This window comes from Artemia franciscana, chromosome 18 (assembly GCF_032884065.1).
Source record: "Artemia franciscana chromosome 18, ASM3288406v1, whole genome shotgun sequence".
In the NCBI taxonomy this organism is placed as follows: Eukaryota; Metazoa; Arthropoda; class Branchiopoda; order Anostraca; family Artemiidae; genus Artemia; species Artemia franciscana.
This window is the reverse complement of record NC_088880.1, coordinates 17,355,134-17,374,037: the sequence shown is the minus strand read 5'-3', so window position 1 is coordinate 17,374,037 and position 18,904 is coordinate 17,355,134. Positions and strand designations below refer to the sequence as shown.

Here is an 18,904-nt window from a genome sequence, read left to right as displayed (position 1 = left end):
TGTATTAAGATATACAACTGAGCAGTAATTCAAATAAGAAGTAATTAGAGAATGGTAAATTATTTTTAAAATGGTAAAAGGAAAAATATTGTTCAAACGATGCATCGACCCAATGTTTTTAGCAAGTTTTAATCTTAAATACTCAATATGATTATGAAATGACAAAAGGGGATCAAGAAAAACTCCTAAATAACGATATGATTGGACCCTACAAGTTTTTTGATCACCAACTTGAAGCTCCGGCAATACTTCGGGAATAGAAATTGGGGCGATACTCCAGCAAATCACATACTTCTATTTATAATTCAGTTTTCCAACCTTCCGTTATGTACATAATCGGTGCAGCCCATTTACTTGCCGAGTGTGATATAATACTCTTTGGGGTTTACTGTTCTTGAAGACTTTTTTACTTTATTAGGCAGCCCCAGTCTCCATTGGTCCTTTTTAAGGCTAAGAAGGCAATTCAAGGGCATCTGAAATGGCTTTTTTCAGAAAAGTCTGTTTTTCGATAAAATAAAGCTGTTTTTACTACTCGGCCGACTTCGCCTGAAAAAGCCACAATGAAGACAGGGCTTTATACTAGTGTTACATGCCATGGTTTGTCACTTACCGTTAATTAGCTTACACTTCGGAGCCTTTGACCCCTATGAACCTTAAAAGAAACAGTGTGAAAGTTTTACTTTGCCGATATGATACCGCCATTAAGCTACTTATGTTGGTTCTGATTTGATGTCTTTTAATGGAGGATTCAAACTTAGCATAATGTGAAAATGGAGTAGTAGATTGGAATGCTAGAGTTCTTTAAATGGTATCGGGATAGCCCAATGACATTTTAATCATTAAAGTAACAATAATTTATTTACCTACCATCTATAAAAGATTACAGTGGAGCAAGGAAAAATAGAAGGAAAAAACTAAATACACCAATAAAATGAAACACTTAAGTTAATATTAATGGAAAATATTATCTATTTAGAACTACTTTTATCACAGAATTTTAATAGATTCTCCACCATTGCTTGATTGGATTCATTATTCCAAATTTTTCAAGACGGGAATATTAGTGCCGCTTAGGAATAACCAACAGAAACTTTATGTATCTAAAATAGCACTTAATTTTGCAACCGCTAGAAGAAGAAAACGAAAACAACAATCTGTTCTAGGTTTGTTAAGCTTTATCTATTGATGCTGTTGGCTAGTTGAGATCTCTCCTTAAACGTTTAATGGTCAGGCTATTCAGAAATAAATAGCCTATGCAAAGCAAATGAATGTTGGTTCAATTTTAAAGATAGGCCTATGCATTGTTGAGATAGCCTAGCTAATAAATAGACTTACCCTTAGAATTAGATTGCTATTATCCTACAAGTGGTGCTATTGACAAGAAACATGTTAATTAAAAAGTTCTTACTTTGTAATGCCTAAGCTATGCAGAAAAACTGTTGGTAACACATATTTGAAGGTGCTTCCACTTATCATTTGTGCCATCCTCCCATACATCATTCTTGTTTTGATCTGTGTATCTCTGTCTTGTCTGCTGACATGAGTGTTGCTCTTGTCTGACAAGACTGTCTATTCTATGACTTGATAGTCAGTGTAGTTTGACTGTCAATTTCCTTGTCCTGTTGTCCAGTGACAAAATTAGAAAAAATTCCAAAAAAAGCATCAAGACTAGACAAGAGTGACAAGACTAGATGCAAAAAACACAAGGCTTTAATAGGGTGGTAGCCTAATTCAAAATTGAATCATTGCTTAGTCAAGTGAGAAAATGATTCCAATTTTACTTGAGTAAGTGATAATTCAACTTTGAATTGCCACCATACTAAATGAAACTGTCATCATTTTAGAGGATAGATATGAAAATTATAAACTCACTTGACATAGTGACATTTAATTTTGAATTGCTGTGTTCCTGACTGTATCAGCCTACCTCTTTGTGAAGGGTGGGCCATGAAACAAAGTTAGGATGAGTAGCCTATTTTTATCTGAAGACACTGTAGACTATACATCTTGGTAGAAAACATGCTAGAGTTTTGGTAATATTGACATTTGATTTATTACTAGCATTCTGCACTTTTTGTCTGCGTATTTATTTGTTTAATTTGGAATATTATACCACAATAAGGTAGCTAAAATGCATAATATTCAATTCAAAATTTAATGTTGCTTCCAAATGCAGTCATTTCTTGCAGATATTCCTTTCAGAAATTTAGAAAATTCATCACTGGCAACTTTAGATTCTATAGGAAGATGAAGGGATTCAGTGCTGGCCTCTGGGTGGTAATTTGGGCAACCTAGGCCCTGAGTACCAAGCTAGCTGAAAACTAAACCAGAGATATGTTTTCAAATTCTAGAATCTAGAAATTCAAGAATTTTCTAAATTACCTGCAAAAAATGATTGTTTTCTAATTCAGATAAGGATTGAATTCTGAATCAAATAGTATGTTTATTGCTATGCTAATTTTCTTAGCTATCTCATTTTGGTCCTATATTCCAAATTTACCATTTGTTTCTCCACTTCAGCTTACAGGACAGCTTAGAGGAACAAGTGACCTACTAGGAAATCAAATCCTGTTTTGGTACCATCCAACTTATAATTTTAATATAGTGTCTCCTTTCTTGACATGGATGCTCCAATGTGAAAATTAATGGGATATTTAGGTCAGTTCCAGAAAAATTATTAGAGGTTTGGTAGCAAAAAAAGTATGCTGGGTTTGATTGAAAAGCAGTTCAAATGGGATAAGATGTCCTCAAGTACTAGAACTCAGAATTTGGTGCTGATAATAGACAGTGCCATAACTAGGGGCGGGGGGGGGGGGTATGAGGGGGTAAATGCCCCCCATACCTTTTTTTAAAGAATTTTGTCTGCACATTGCTCCCAATGACATTTTTCTTTTCTTTTTTTTAGAGACCTGAAAATTCATTTTCAACAGAAAAATTAAGCTTTGTGGCACTGACAGTTGCAATCTCTGCTATCCAATGTTCATCAAAATAGTATAATCAGCACCAAATATTAGATTCTGTTGAATATACTTTCAATTATTGGCATCTTGGTACATACTTACTTATAGTTGTTGGCACTGAACTGAAACTTTTTCTCTGGAAACTTGAAATAAAAATTTATTGGGATTACTAAAATTTTATAAAGAAGCATTTTGTTTTACATGTACAACAATAGTAGGGTATTTTTTAATTGGAATTATCATACAAAATTTGAAACAATTAAAGCTTGTTGTCACCTTTTGTAATATTATCAAACAGGAACACTTCAATTTTTTGCCAATAGGTGGGACCCTGAAATTTTGAATTCATATCTGAGGATTCAATTTGACACCTTATTCACCAAAAGGAGGGTGAGAAAAAAAAAAAACTAGGAAAAAATAAACTTCTCAGTTCTAAATGTTTGGTATCTAAATTCTATGGTATCACTTTCTAAGATTTTTGCTTCCTTGAAAGGATGTCTGAGGGACTAATCTGAAGAGAAATAGACATTCCAGCTGTAGGTTCCAAAAATTATTGGCGCTTTGCACCAGAAAATGCTACCTTAGGCATTCACTCAGTTCTTCTATCTGCAAGGAAATAAAACAAAATGACATTTCCTAACTCTCATTTCAAAAAAAAACTCCATTGCAAGGTTAATTTTTATTAAAACGGTAGGCACTTCTTTAAAAAGGTTTATAAGAGGTGAAGAAATGGAAGACAAAATACGATTGATAAAGAAACTTCTAAATCCAAAATTTTTTTCCACTCTGCAGGATAATATTTTGTTTTAAATTATTTGATTCCTTGCAATGATGTTTTAGGGGCTAATTGAAAAGAGAACATTAGAGCCATGGGCATGCTCAGCTTCTTTTCTAGGGGGGGGAGAGCAGCTAGTTCTGTGATGAAGGGCAGGGGACTGAAATTATATTGGTAGTTCACAAAACCTTACATTGTCAGGAGTTCTATCATACTTATGAGATCTTTATTAATAAGTAATCACCAAAAATCATAAATCATCAGTAAGCTTCAGCATTAATCTTCTTGGATTAGAGCCAAATCTTTCCAAGACATCACTGATAATCGCTTCTTCTTTGACTTTTATTCTGTGATTCAAGCTGTTTATTTCCAGCTTTTTCAACGATCTACTCTCTATCAAATGCTTTTTTAGCCATCTGCCTTTTTTAACTGCTTTTTCAACCATCTGCTTTTTCAGCCATGTTCAGTGTAAATTTGAAGTTCTAGGGAGGGGGCAGCTACCCCCCTTTTATATGCCTGTGATTAGAACCACATCATTAGTACATTCCAGTTGTAGGTCCCATAATAATGTGTTGCATTGCACCAAAAAATATGGGTTTTAAAAGGCAAAAAAATAAGGAATAATACTTTTTTTAGTCAAAATTTCTAAAATTTTAGGGCTTCATGGCTGAAAGTGCTATGTCTGCCAAATGATTTGTACTCAATGAGAGAGGTTGGTGCACCATTGCAGATCAGCAGCACGTTTTGTATGCACATTATAGACTTGTCAGCATATTATCAAGCTTTGTCTACCCTTAAAATTGGCTCAGTATGCCACTGGTAATAGACAACACTCCAGTAATGAACTGTGTTTCTAAGTAGGCTCAGGTTAAGATCTGTTGCAGGTATATATATATATATATATATATATATATATATATATATATATATATATATATATATATATATATATATATATATATATATATATAGCCAACTGATTGTGTACATATGTCCAAATAATTACTTAGCATCAGCTCTAGAATTCAGTTGCATAGCTTTTTTTAAATTAAAAAGCCCCTCAAATTTTGTCATACAACTGTTTAAGCAAATAAATAGACTGAAGTTAGTAGTAATCAAAGTATAGGAGAGTCAAAAATGGCATAGTACATGGCAAATTGTGATGGTACTCAGTATATTCATTAAAGGTTGAAAATTTGGTTGATTTGATAGTTGTTTCTTTCTGAAGGATGTCTGACAGTTTTCTCATGTAAAAATGTACTTGGTTGAGTGAGTTTTTTTTTGCTTACTTAGCTTGCTTTTCGTTTTCAGAGCGCTTGTTTTGCTGAGTAATGGGGAAGTACAAGCTTAAAAATGAGTGATTGAAGGAAAAAGATGATATAGGTCATTTATATGGTGATTGGTGCATATCTGATCCACAGAAAAAAGTAGGATTTTTCTTTCATAGAGATAGTCAGAAATCCCTCTCTTTTGCTAAAGGCTCTATTACTCTCAAACAACATGCTAAAGGTGAAGATCATAGGTCAAATACAATAATGAAACTACACCCTGGTCAGTTTGTGACTGACAGCTCTCCCAGCTAGAACTTCCCAAAGTTCCCATCCAAATGTCATAAGTACAATGTTTTTGAAAGAAGCTCTATAAAAATGAAATGCTTTGGTGGGTGAAGTGTCTTTTATCAGATTTTCCCAGCCACAGTTATGATGGCACCAGTGATTTGTTTAAAGTGATGTTTCAGAAAAGTTCACATTGAGCTCTTCCAAGTTCAAATATCTAGTTAATGAGGGTCTGTACCTGTATTTCTGGAATTTATTACTTAAAGATACCAAGGATTCCAATTCTTGTGTATTAGAATATGATGAAACAACAAATTTTGCCAGCAGTAAAGGGTTTCAAATACATGTAAGGTACTTCTCTTGTCAGCAAGCTAAGGTTGTTAGCAGACACCTTGAAACCTCTGTTTATTGGGGAAGCAACAAGTGAACAGTTGAACGAGGGTCTGCTTAAGGCAATAAATAATGCTAGTCTTCAGCTGCAACAGATGATTATGTTGAGCACTGATGGGCCATATGTTAACAAGAAAGTTTTCAAGTTGATTGATGCACTGATTAACCAAGACAAAGGAAAACATCTCTTGGACATTGGCACCTGTAACCTGCATGTCACAAACAGTGCATGTCACAAGAGCCTACAATTTCTCAGTGATGATATTGCAGACCTACTCATTCAATTGTAATATTTTTTTCTGTGGATGGCCCTTAAGATGTGAAGACTTTGAGTCTGTTCAAAAACATGAGTCAGTACTGTAGCACAGGTTTGTGAAGCACATTCCAACTCAATGGTTAACCCTTGTAGAAGTGGCAGAAAGAGTGATTGAACAGTTGAAAGCTATGTAGGCATATTTTTTTATTTTGTCCCAAGGAAAAGATCATCCTTAGCAAGTATAAAAAGATAGTCTTGTTGGTCAAGTTAGAGCTGTTTGTCACTAACATGCACTTTTTCATCTTTAGTGCTACCCTGTATTAAGATTTGTGTACTTATTTTCAGAAGGACAATTCTCTAATTCATATCTTAGCTTTGAAGCTGCAGGACCTAGTTACCTGTGTTCTCTCCTGCATGGTGAAACCAAAACATATTTAGGGGGGAGCTATTGACCCAGGAGCACTAGACAATCATGATAAATATGTATTCTTGGCTCTTGAAAGTATCAACTGCAGCAGAAAGGTGCAATTAGCTTTGGAAGGTGTGAACCAAAAGGCCAAGGCTGCATTTCCATTGGACGTCTGCTAACATTTTATCACTGCCACCTAACATCTGACAGCAAAAATTTCCTCTTCAGGGAAGGAAGACGTGCTGTACCACATGAAATTTCTGCTCGTGTCTTTGAGGAAAGATTTTAGACAGGTGAAGTGGTACTAGCTGTTGTATGCCAATTGCCAATTAGTATTGATGTTGATAGGTTGCAGCATGAGTGGTGTTTGGTCCAGTTAGAAGATGAACCTGAAGATCTACACAACCAACAATTTGACAGCTATTGGACTCACCTCCTGACATATAACAGGGATTGGACCTATCCTAATCTGAAAAGTGTCATATGTGCTAGTCTTTTCCTTTCACATTGAAGTGCAAATGTAGACCATGGTTTCTCTGAACAAGAAAATGCACTTAACCAGCATCAGACATTGATGCTGGAGAGAACTCTCAATGCTAAACTGACCTTCAAAGATGCACTGAAGCTGTATTGTGGGAAAGTTGAATTTTATTCCATCTCCTCTGACATTATTTTTCATTCAAGGTCTGCCCAATTGGCATATGAGGAATATCTTGAAAGTATAGCTGCCAAGAAAGCTGAAGAGATGAAAGAAGAAGAGAGAAAGCAGGACAAAGAAGAAGAGCATCATGCATTGAAAGAAAGCCTCAAAAAGAAGAAAGAATATATAGTTGCATTAGAAAATGATGTGGATAGAAAAAAAAGAACTGTCAGTGCATGAAATAGTTTCAGACAATCTTTCAGAAGGAGTGACCAAAACACTAGATAACGCTCTGGAGTCAAAGGATTTGGTTGGGGTACAGGTAGCAAAGGCCATGTTAGATCCTCTAAAAGCGCAGTGTAAAAAATATGAAGACTTAAAGGCAGCTGCTTAGAAGGTCAAATCCAATGTTAGAAAAAGGAAGGAGGAGGTCATCTCAAATGTTTTCAAAAAGTGGCCAAAAAATACAGCTTAACTCTTTTTGTGTGTATTTTTGTGTGCAATTTTCTCTTTATTTGCATTGTATCCAAAGTGGCTATGTTGAAGTAAATTTAAAGAAATAAGTGAACAGTGCTTGGTATCCCAGTTATTTTCGGTTATTTACATAAAATTGGTCCCTAGTCTGGTCCCTTTTTCCAACCCAAAAAGTCCCTTAAGTGCCTACTTTCAGTCCGTTTTGTCTGTGCAACTGCTGCTCTGTAGTCTTCTACTCATAATTTTTGAAAATCCTTGTGGGATTGCTCTTCAAATAAGGTGCAATATGTCTACCTATCCACTAGAAAGTGGATGGGGGCAAGGTTATGTATGTAAGGCCATCAGTTTGTGCAACATGTCTACCTTTCTACACAAGAAAAGTGGCCAGGAAAGAGAAGGATGGTGCAAGTGCCCTCTTTTCTGCAACTATACAGGTTAAAAATCCTTAAATGAATATAGTTCAAACAGGGGGGAACCATTTTGCTAGAAAGTTGGTATTAAGAAAGGAAAGGAGTCCTCTGGCCCTTTGGTTATTCACCATATCAATTTAAGATACCTACATGATTCCATGTTGAGTAAGGTAGAACATGCCTACCTTTCTACTAATAAATCTGTGGTAGAAGAGTCAAAAGATTGAAGCCATGGGCTTGCTTTTTGCCTCCAATTACATATTGAAGTTCCTTGTATGTTTCTTCTTCTAATAAGATGCAACATACTTGCCCTTTTCTGTAAAACTGGTGGGGATAGGGCAGAAAAAAGGACAACAGGCTATCTTTGTGATTTTAACAATGCTAATTGAAAATCCTTGCATGAAAGGAAGGTGCCAAATCCCTACCTTCTGCTAAAACTTTTGTTCAAAGGAGGAGTAGAGAGACCAGTGGCCAACTTCACTTGTGGAGAGTGAAAATCATTATGGGATTCTCATATTTTCTGAAACTGTGGTGGCCAGAGGGAAGGGTTGGAGGCAGAAAAGTTGTGTGCCTCCAATAATAAAGGTTGAAAGTACCATTGGTCCAGATAGTACCACCAGCGTTTTTGAGCTTAGCTTACTTTCACACCAAATGAAGACTATGTTTTATAATGTGGAAAGTCTTTATCTAATATTTATCTTTTCTTTTTTTTAGTGTGAACCACAAAATGAAATTTTCAGCCATTTGACATTTTCAAAACCGTGAATCTTACAATCAATTTTTTTTTTTAAAGAAAATTTGATATTCTTTAATTTTATCAACTCATCAAGGATTATGGATTAGTCTTGTCACTTTCTGATATCAATACTAAAAGAATAATTTAAAAGTAAATTTCAATTTATTTAGCCATAAGGTAACTGTTAAAGTTTAAGAGTCACATATGGTAAGATTCCTCCATGTTAGTCCTGAATGTAGTATTTAATGTCCTTGAATGCTGCTTTTTTGTTCTCTAATTTGTTCTATTTGTTATTCTAAGAAAACATCTTAAGTGGTAGGACCAGCAAACCATTGCTGTTCTTAAATATTTACAGATTTTAGTTTAACTTCAATTCGAAACTTTTGCCTTCTTGCTTTGCAGCTTGAATAGAGCTTTCTATTCAAAAGAAGAATCAGGATTCAAACAAACAGAAGCTTGTCCAAGCAATTTCATATGGTCCTCCCTAACATTGACTGCAATGCTCTGCTTTGATTCTCATGCTGTAGGCTCTGGCTCATGGACAAGCAAAAACCATTCTATTTCTCCCATGCAAGAATGATATGCAGGTTTAAATATAATGTTTTATTCAACAACCCAGTCAGATGTCCATACTTGTTGTAAAAATTGTATAGGTTAAACCCATACCAATTTCTTGCAGTAAACTGGAATCAGCAGCATAGGATAAAAAAAAAGAAAAAAAGAGCAAAACAGAAGTATTGCTCCTGTGGCATAATTAGCCTATGTAAGGTGGTAAGTTGGAATAAGCAGAAATTACTATAAACTAAATTGTATTAGGAATTTTTTTTTTGAAAAATAAAGAGCACATTTAAATTGAGCAGAAATTAGTTTCCAAAAGATGTCAAATCTAAAACAAGGAAAAATATTCAAGAAGTGAAACCTAAAATGAACAGAACTTACAATAGACAGCAAAACCAATTGTAAAAAGAACATAAATTAGTACACTTAAAATTAGGTTTCTTGGAAATTTTCAAAGTGAAAAGTTGACCGTCAAGAAGAGATACACTACCATTAACATTAATTTCATTAAGAAAAAAAAACAACCATTCAAACAGGATAATTCAACCATCTTGGAGCAGCTGATCAACATTGTCTGTTTTCTGTTGTATATACTTTTACCTAAAGCTTCTTACTCTGAGAGACATATTCTGCAATATTTTAGAGCTAAAATTTTACTGTCTGGAAAAATATGTCATTCCCTAAGAGATGTTCATTTCTTGCTGAATCTAGTGTGTTAGTTGTTTACTTTTAATACTGTTTTTGGAAAGTTAGCTTTATAGCTGTTTTAAATAATTTCTTAGGATTCATTTAACGCATTTGCATAGTTTATTTTTGTTAAGTCATTAGGTGTTAGTTTTTTGAACTTGATTTTCTTTTCAGATTGATCCAATGCTCTCATAGATGATGGTTTATGTTAAGTTAACTCTACTCTTCTGTCTTCTCTCTGGTATTATTTGTCCCCCTGTCCAAGAGACAGGAAATGAAATTGAAAATGAATTGGAGCAGGTTAGTTTAAAAAAAAGAAAAGAATTATCATTAGCACAAAATAAATTTGGGATTTCCAGGGTAATTTGTATTATATAGTTCTTTTATTTCTTGCAAAAGTCTGGCAAATTCTTGTACATTGCTACTAAATATATTTAAGATATAAATATAATTCAAGCAATTGTAGTTGCTCTACAACTGTTTCATCATCTAGCTTCACATAGTATTTTTACACTAACTAAAATAAAAATAGAAATTTAGAGAATTTGGGCAAACAAAATACATGTTTCATTTCGTGACCTTGAATGTGCTTTTTTCTTTTACTTTTACAGCATACAGATGACTCATACATGGCTGATAAAATAATTAGAATTTTGATGTTTCAGGCTCTTAAAGTTGTGTCAATTCACGAAATTAAGCGGGGTGGGGGGCAGTTCATTTTTCTAAAATCTGGAGGGGGTAAATTTGTCGTTTTTCTAATTTATTCCAACGAGAATACAAAAAAAAAGGTATTTTCAATGAAAATATCCCAAAGGTACTTTCACAATCTAGGGAAGGGTACAACCCCCCATGCTACTAATGACCCCACTAGCCTTTTACTGCGGTTTCTAATCAGAGAAATTAATCTTTGACCAAAATCATCACTTTGGTCCTGTTTTTTTTTTGTCGGGGGGGGGGGGTATACACACAGTAGCTACCCTCTGCAAGAATACAAATGAAAAGAAAAAATGAAAACCAACTTAAAATTGGAATAATGAATAGTAAGAATTAATAATGTAAGAGCCTGTTTTAAAGGAGGTTACTAATGCTTTGTCTGTGTCTTTTCGTTGTCAAGTAAGAAGTACCTCCTCTGGATATATAAATTTGTTTTTCAGTACCTCCTAATGGCAGCTCTTGAAGCCTTGTTTTGTTCATCCCATCTCCACCCCCCCCACCATCTATTTCTCTTCTTCTTCTTATTCTAGATTGTGTTTATAATCAACTTGGAAAGTAAAATATAGTAATAGTCGCATAATAGTGTACCTAAAAATCTTTTGATTGTTTAAGTTTTTAACCATCTCTCCCTCTTTCCATTACTCTCTCTACAATCCAAGTAATCTTTTTGAATATCAATTATCCTCTCATTTTTTTTATGAGAGGATCGTATTGTCTTATTTTACACAAGAAAATAAAATTTTGGTATTATTGTTTGAATTGATTTTTTTTTTTTTTTTTTTTTTTTTTTTTTTTTTTTTTTTTTTTTTTTTTTTTTTTTTTTTTAGGGACTTGGTTTAGAATACGAAAGGTATGTCAAAGAAGTTGTCCAAGCATTGGAATCTGACCCTGAATTTAGAAAGAAGCTTGAAAACTCAGACCCAGAAGACATTAAGGTATTTATATGGAGCCTGTAATTTATCCAGTTTCTCATGCAATTTTAAGAATTCTGCACATTGCTGTAAAACAATCAATTTCAGCAAAAATTTGATCGTGCTGGGAAAATGTTGCAAAGTCTAGTGCTGACAACAGAGTTTTTCTTAGAAACTTCTAAGACATGATAACTTGTCATTATTTATACGAAATAATACTAGTTTTTCTTCTTTTCTTTTCTATTTCGTGTATAACAACGTATAGCATACTGTTTGTGGGCAGCATATTTATATTACCCAAAAACCACCTGAATTCTCCAGATGTCCAAAGCCCATCTAATAAATTTGGTTGCGCTGGTTTGTACCATCTTTAGGACTCAATCTCTTCAAGCTCCAGCAATGGGAGTTGACTGAGAGATTTGCATCACTTGGCTTGACCTTAAATGTTTGGCTTATTGGCCATTCTTGACTTATGTGCCTTGTCAATACTTCTCTGAGACTGAAGTACATTTTCTTCATCAGCTATGCTGGACGGGGCTGTCCATCAGAAAATTTCTTGTTTAGTGCTATAAACACAATAGAGGCTTCTAATTGAAGAGACAAAAGAGTAAAAATAGAAGCTCGACTACCGTATTTTTCAATATATGGAAAATAATAACAACTTGCTACTCTTCCCATCTTCATTGTAAGAATCCTAGTCTCCCCTACACAATGGTGCACAATTTTCTCGCACTCGCAACCAGCTTTTCAGTGCCCTCTGTGGTAGGCTCAGTCTCAAGTAAAACTCCTCTCCATGCACTTCTTCAATCTGCTTATAAAACCTTAGAGTACAACACCAGTAAGGCACACCTGAATCTACTTGAGCTGAAGGAACAAATCCAACATGAAATCCTCATGTTTACATCTAATTGTAAGCTGACTTCGCTAGACGGTTATTGGGCAAATGTAATATCTCTAATCAAAACTTGATCATCTGTATAGTCCTTATATGACGTAAATTCGGCAAAACCAAGGCCAACTCTAAGAACCATACTACTAAAATTACTTTGCAAGCCTAATACTTTTATAAAATACATAAATGTAGAGTAGGGCCTTACCGATAAGGATTTGAGGTCCGATACCGATATATCGGTACCTTACCGATATGATACAGACATAATTAGCCGATAAATTGCCCTTCGGAAAAATATAACCTTATCTAAAGCTTAAACCTTCCATTTTCTGCCCATATTCATGCTCGCATGTTTCTCCCTGGTCTATTACACTAGAGAACAGCCTCAATAATTCACTATGGATTCCAAGTAATGCAAAAAAAGATTTATTTAGTAAAATTTTAGAAAAGCAATTAAAACCAGTAAGGGTCTAGTTGGATGGGGCTTAATAAGTCCAGCTATAATGTGGCAAGTTGTAATGCAGAAAACACAACTATCCAGCATTTTCTCCTTTCGCAGACCTTCGTTTATCATCATATTTGTTCCCGACTGTGTTAAAAACTCTTTTGCTTGGGTCAGAAGAGGGCAGACAGGAGAGATACTTCTGAGCAAATTGTGCTAGTTTCTTGAAACGACTGCTGTCATTTCGGCACCACTCTAATGGACGGCCTTGCTCATGTAGCTTTCCAGTTTTTGGTCAATATTATCTGTTGACTCTTCTTCCTCACTTGATGAAGTTGTTAGGATGTTATCAAACAGGTAGTAAATCAAACTGGCTGTGCCTTCTCTTCTTTGTTTTAGGTTTCCCTCTTCTTCTGTTGCAGTGACTAATTTTGTTTCTTCCAAGGTCTAACTCTGTATGTCTTCTTGTGGCCACCTTTTAGTGTTACCAAGTGCCTCTTGATTTAGGAGTTGGCACTCGTATCTGGGATCAAGGACAAGCAAGAGCAATTTCAAGGGTTGTATTTTCTTGAACTCACCATATATTTTTAGATATTTCTGTGCCAGGTGTGTATTAACAAGTATTGGCAACAAATTTACTTTGACACTGTTTGAATCACCTCTGCTGCTCATTTCACCATGCTCAGACTTAGCCGGTGGCTCTCTCTCCAAGGACTGGACAAACGAAAATTACATGAGGAAATCTGGCGCCATCTTCTGGACAAGTTGCGCATAAAATTAAAAATAGGCCGATGTCTGGTATTTTTTCCCGATAACCGATAATGTCCCCCATGTCGCCCTGATAATATCGAGCGGCCGATATATCGGTCAATCCCTTCTTTAGAAACTCCAATTGTCTCATCATAGTGGCCCCCCACAACTCGTAACCATAGTGGGTAACTGGTATGACTTATTTATGGTATGTATCTTCAAATTCTCAATTCTCATTAAGTGTTTTTGTCAGAGTAGAACACAGGTTGCTGCGAACATATATTCCAAGTACTTATATTTGGCGACTACTTTAATTGGCTGACATGAGAATCAATGTTTCCCATTGGGCTTTCTACTATGAAAGATGACAATCTCTATCTTGGGTGTTTAGCTTCAGTTTCTTTGATTCTAAGTAAGCTTCAGCTGAATTCAGGAGAGTTTGAACCTCCTTGGCTGACTTAGCTACCAAAGTCGTGTCATCAGCGAACAGTAAACAAGAAGATAGAGCATTCGCTCGTGAGATGGGGTCCATCTCTACTCAAGGTACTCTGTCAAATCATTAATATATAAAGTGAAGAGTTTCGGTGACAGCGTGCCTCTTTGACGGACTCCTTTGAAAGTTCTCAATGGCATAGGTACGCCTTGTTTAGTAATGTTAACTACAGATAAAGCAATCTCCTACGCACCAGTTAACAGTTTAATAGAGGGCCTCGGTAGCCCGATTTTAACTAGGTGACAAAATAAAATAGACCTATCAATGCTATCAAATGCTTTCTCAATGTCAAGGAAAGTTACATAAAGCTTACCCTTTCCCCTGCAATATCTGCCCATGAGAGCTTGAAGTATAAACACGGTCAGTTCTTGAATATCATTTATTTTTATATTTATATTATTTTCATAAAATAACAATAACAAAAACAATATCCCAAAGGGCTCAATGGCGCGTTATTTGGGAAACGGCATACAATAAATAAAGAATCATAAAACTTGTCATAAACATACTAACCAACATCTAAATATAAATATGTAAGGAAAAGAAATCAACTCAGCGGCAGTCCCCACGAAACAGCGACCCTCACATCACCCGACAATAAAATACAGATTAAAATTTTCGCGTCATCGAGGATACAACTCCAACAAAACAACAACCCAAAAAAGAAAACAAAATAATAAATAAACCATAAGAAACATTTAATAAGAAGCCTTTAATAAGAAACTTTTCATCTGTCTCTTAAAGGAGCCAAGTGTTCGTGACTGCTGGATCTCAGCGGGAACCAAGTTCCAAGCACACCCCACAGTCACAGCCAGGCCGAAGTGTGAACGAACCGAGGGACTATCTGGAATCATCACATCCTACGGGTTACGAACCATAGACAAATTTACTTCCCCTACTAGTTCAAGCAGTCCTGAAAAACAACATGGGAGATCTCCCTGGAAGTATTGATATGCCAACGAAGATAGAGATAAAACATAAATATCTTTAATTTTGAGGAGGTCAAGAGGAGTGTGTGTAGCCGACTGGAGAATTCTTGCCGCTTTCTCATAAAGATTGTGAATAGGAGCAAGTACCGAGGGAAATGTGGACATCCACACAGACGAACAGTAACATATACAAGGGTAAACCAGAGAAAATTTTCGACGTCCTCCTTGCGTCTCGCTGATAATGTTACCCTTATCTACCCAGCACGCTAATCTAAAATCCAAAACGTTTTCAAGAACTTACTAGTAGTTGGTGCTAAGCTAATTTGGCGATAATTGCTGTGAATCATGCGGTCATCCTATTGTAAATAACGGATTTAAAACTAACATTCCACGCTGCTGGCCGTCTGCACGAAACTAGAACCGCATTAAACAAACTTATGTGAACTATATATATATATATATATATATATATATATATATATATATATATATATATATATATATATATATATATATATATATATATATATATATATATATATATATATATATATATATATATATATATATATATATATATATATTAATTTTTTTAGAAAGGCAAAATATCTGATGATTTGGATTTGGTACACCATAATGTAAGAACTAAGCTAGATGAGCTCAAAAGGCAGGAGATTGAAAGACTGAGGAAGCTAGCAATTGCTGAATATGAAGAAAAGGAAGGAATTCATAGACCTGGTGGTAGGCTAAGGATTCCGGGACATATTGATCACAAAAACCTACAAACTTTTGAAAAAGAAGACCTCAGGAAGCTGATTATCCAAGTAAGTTGAACACATTGAGTTTAAAAAAGCATGCCTATGGACTTTAGATTAGGCTGTGTCTGAGGCAGTTTGAAGTGGAAGAAACTTTCGAATAAATTTTGATTTTAACATATGAAACAATTCGTGGTAGCCTAACGAACTGTAAGTATGGAGCGACCCGGCTCAATAGTAATAGAAACTCTAAAAAACGGAATTTTGATACTAATAGATACATCAAAAGAATCGGATTTTCATAGTAATTTTAAGAATATAAGTTTCATCAAGTTTATTCCTGCCCATCAAAAGTTACGAGCCTGAGAAAATTTGCCTTATTTTCCAAAAAAGAGGGAAACCCCACTTAAAAGTCATAGAATCTTAATGAAAATCCCACCATCAGATTCAGCGTATCATAGAACCCTATTGTAAAGGTTTCTAGCTCCTATCTGCGTGAATGTGGAATTTTGTATTTTTGCCAGAAGAAAGATCACGTTTATTTGTTGTTTTTTTCCAGGAGTGATCGTGTTGACCCAGTGGTCCTAGAATTTTGCAAGAGGGCTCATTTGGACGGAAAATAAAAGTTCTAGTGCCCTTTTTAAGTGACCAAAAAAATTGAAGGGTAACTATGCCCCCTTCCACGCTTATTTTTTCCCCAAAATCACTGGATCAAATTTTGAGATAGCCATTTTGTTCAATATCTCATAACTATGTCCTTGCGGACGACTTAATCCCCCAAAGTCCCCGGTGGAACAGCTGCAAGCCAGGAACTTTCCCCATTGTTTACATATACTATTTGTTATTGGTAAGTATACAGACGTTTTCAGGGGGGATTGTGTTATGTGGTAGGATCTTTCCATGGAGGAATTTTTCATGGGGGAAGATAATATCCATGAAAGGGGGTGCTGGATATCCCAGTATTATTTAAAAAAAGATCAGAAATTAAATTAAAAAAACAAGTTTTTTGAACTGAAAGTAAGGAGTTACACTAAAACTTGAAACGAACAGGAATTATTACGTGTATGAGGGGGTTCGTCCCCTCGTCAGTACGTTCCTGTTTACAATAAAGTATTTTCAAAACAGCTATTTATTCTAATTAAACGACATTTGTGATTCAGGGATCATTCTTAAAGAATTGGAACAAAATTCGAACTTTAGCGTAAAGAGCGAGGGGGCGAACCCCCTCAATATGAAGAAGTTTTCCCCCTCGTCAATTTACACTGAAGTTCGAATTTTGTCAAGCAATAATTTATTTGTGTTATTTTCCGGCCAATCTTTGCATTTAATTTATCAAGCAGCTTCATAACTATGATTTTTTTGTGATAATAAACCAAAGATATTGTATGTGTTCGGCTTGAGGCCGAAATGGGTTTTTCCATGGAGGGGGAGCTGGATTTCCCGACATTATTAAAAAAATGGTCAGAAATTAAATAAAAAACAAGTTTTTTTTTTACTGAAATTCTGGAGCGACGTTAAAACTTAAAACGAATAGAAATCATTCTGTATATGAAAGGGGCTCCCCTCCTCAACGCACCGCTCTTTACGCTGAAGTTTGACTCTTTGTCACAACTCTACTTTTTAAAACAATAAAAGCTTTTGCGTATAGAGCGGGGCGTTGAGGAGGGGACAGCCCCTTTCATATACAGAATAATTTATATTCGTTTTAAATCTTGATGTCGCTCCTTACTTTCAGGTCAAACACTTAACATTTGCAGAGGTATATTTACTTTTTGGGAAGTCTAAGAGGCTTGCCAAGATGAAATCTGCTCTTATACTGAAGGATTAACCAAGGTACAGGGAGAGGGGTGATTTGACTTGTTGGACTGAAGGCAAGATTGAAACTGTTACAGTAGAGGTGCCAGTAGAAAACAGAAATATTTCATTTTGTCTGGTGCTGCTCTTGAGAAGTTCTATATTTTAATGGGGTTGATTCCTTTTTTTTTTTTTTTTTTTTTTTTATAGCATCGTTATTTTTCCATAGCTGGAATCCCAACTAGAATAACTGATCATTTGGCCACTTTAATTGATAATATTTTTGTGCCTTGAATTTTGATTTCTAAATGCGTTTGTGATGTTGTGGTTGGGCTGGGATCTGATCATCTCCCTATAATTTGTTCAGTCAAGTCTTCGAGTAAAGAGAAGTCTTGAAGTCGAGAAAAAAAAAAAAAAAAAAAAAAATCAAAATAAGGCAACTTAAGTCGGCAAATTTGAGAAGATTTCAAGAGCCTTTTAGTTGTATATCATGGGAAGAAGTTTCAGAAGAAAAGGAAGATGCTTCGGTCGCTTTATATAAGTTTTTAAATGTCCTTTTATTGGTTTATGATTCTTGTTGCCCAATAAAAATTGTGAAAGAAAAGGAAAAGAGGGCCGAGAAAACCATGGATTAATGCTGCAATAATAGAAAGTATTGAAGAAAGAAAGAAGCTTTACCGTTTTTATGTGGAATCTAATACGCAAAAAAACCTGGAAAAGTTTAAGTGCGCGAGGAACTTTGTGAATTCTCTGAGGAGATCGTCTGTCAGAAATATTATTCTCAAAAGTTCAATGAAAATGCTGTTGATATGAAAGGTACCTGGCAAATTATAAATGATGTATTGAAGGGTGAACGTAAAAATATTAAAATTGATAACATTTTACTGAATGGAACAAGCGGCTGAGCTAAAGCATATTGCTGATGAGTTTAGTCAACATTTTTCAAAGATTGGGACATTGTGACTAATTAAAAGTGATATTGCTCAGTCTAGTGACGTGAATATGAGCGAAGGCTTCAATGACGAAAGAGGGTCTGCAAACGCAATGGTTATTGAGCCCTATACTTTGCTGAACATGAAAAAGTCAAGACAATTAAGTCCAATCCTGCTGGGATAGGTAGCCTAAATCTTAAAGCTTTTTAAACTGTAGCATGCCATTTGTTACCACCTATTTTATTCTTGATTAATCTTTCAATGGTGAAAGGCTAATTTCCAGATGCTCTAAAGGAGGCATGAGTCATACCACTGCACAAGGACGGAAATAAGCAAGAGGTGACTAGTTGAAGACGAATACCAATCCTACCATTATTTTCAATTTTTTTTTATAGAAAATTTTGCTTGGGCGAGCTTATAGATATCTTGAGTCCTTGGAAT

General features: G+C 35.2%; 1 protein-coding gene across 2 annotated transcripts in view; it reads left to right on the top strand.

The window, feature by feature from the left end:
- Positions 1-1,041: 1,041 nt before the first annotated feature.
- LOC136038685 (nucleobindin-2-like) overlaps positions 1,042-18,904 on the top strand; it is a 45,484-nt gene continuing 27,621 nt past the window's right edge. Inside the window, exons 1-4 of one of the 2 annotated variants that reach the window (XM_065721970.1) lie at positions 1,042-1,163; positions 10,026-10,151; positions 11,393-11,500; positions 15,579-15,806. In XM_065721970.1, coding sequence (XP_065578042.1) covers positions 10,047-10,151; positions 11,393-11,500; positions 15,579-15,806 — 441 coding nt within the window. In that variant the 5' untranslated portion in view covers positions 1,042-1,163; positions 10,026-10,046. Of the gene's footprint in view, positions 1,164-5,054; positions 5,163-10,025; positions 10,152-11,392; positions 11,501-15,578; positions 15,807-18,904 lie in introns of those variants that run through there. The other variant, XM_065721971.1, reaches the window with a different exon arrangement.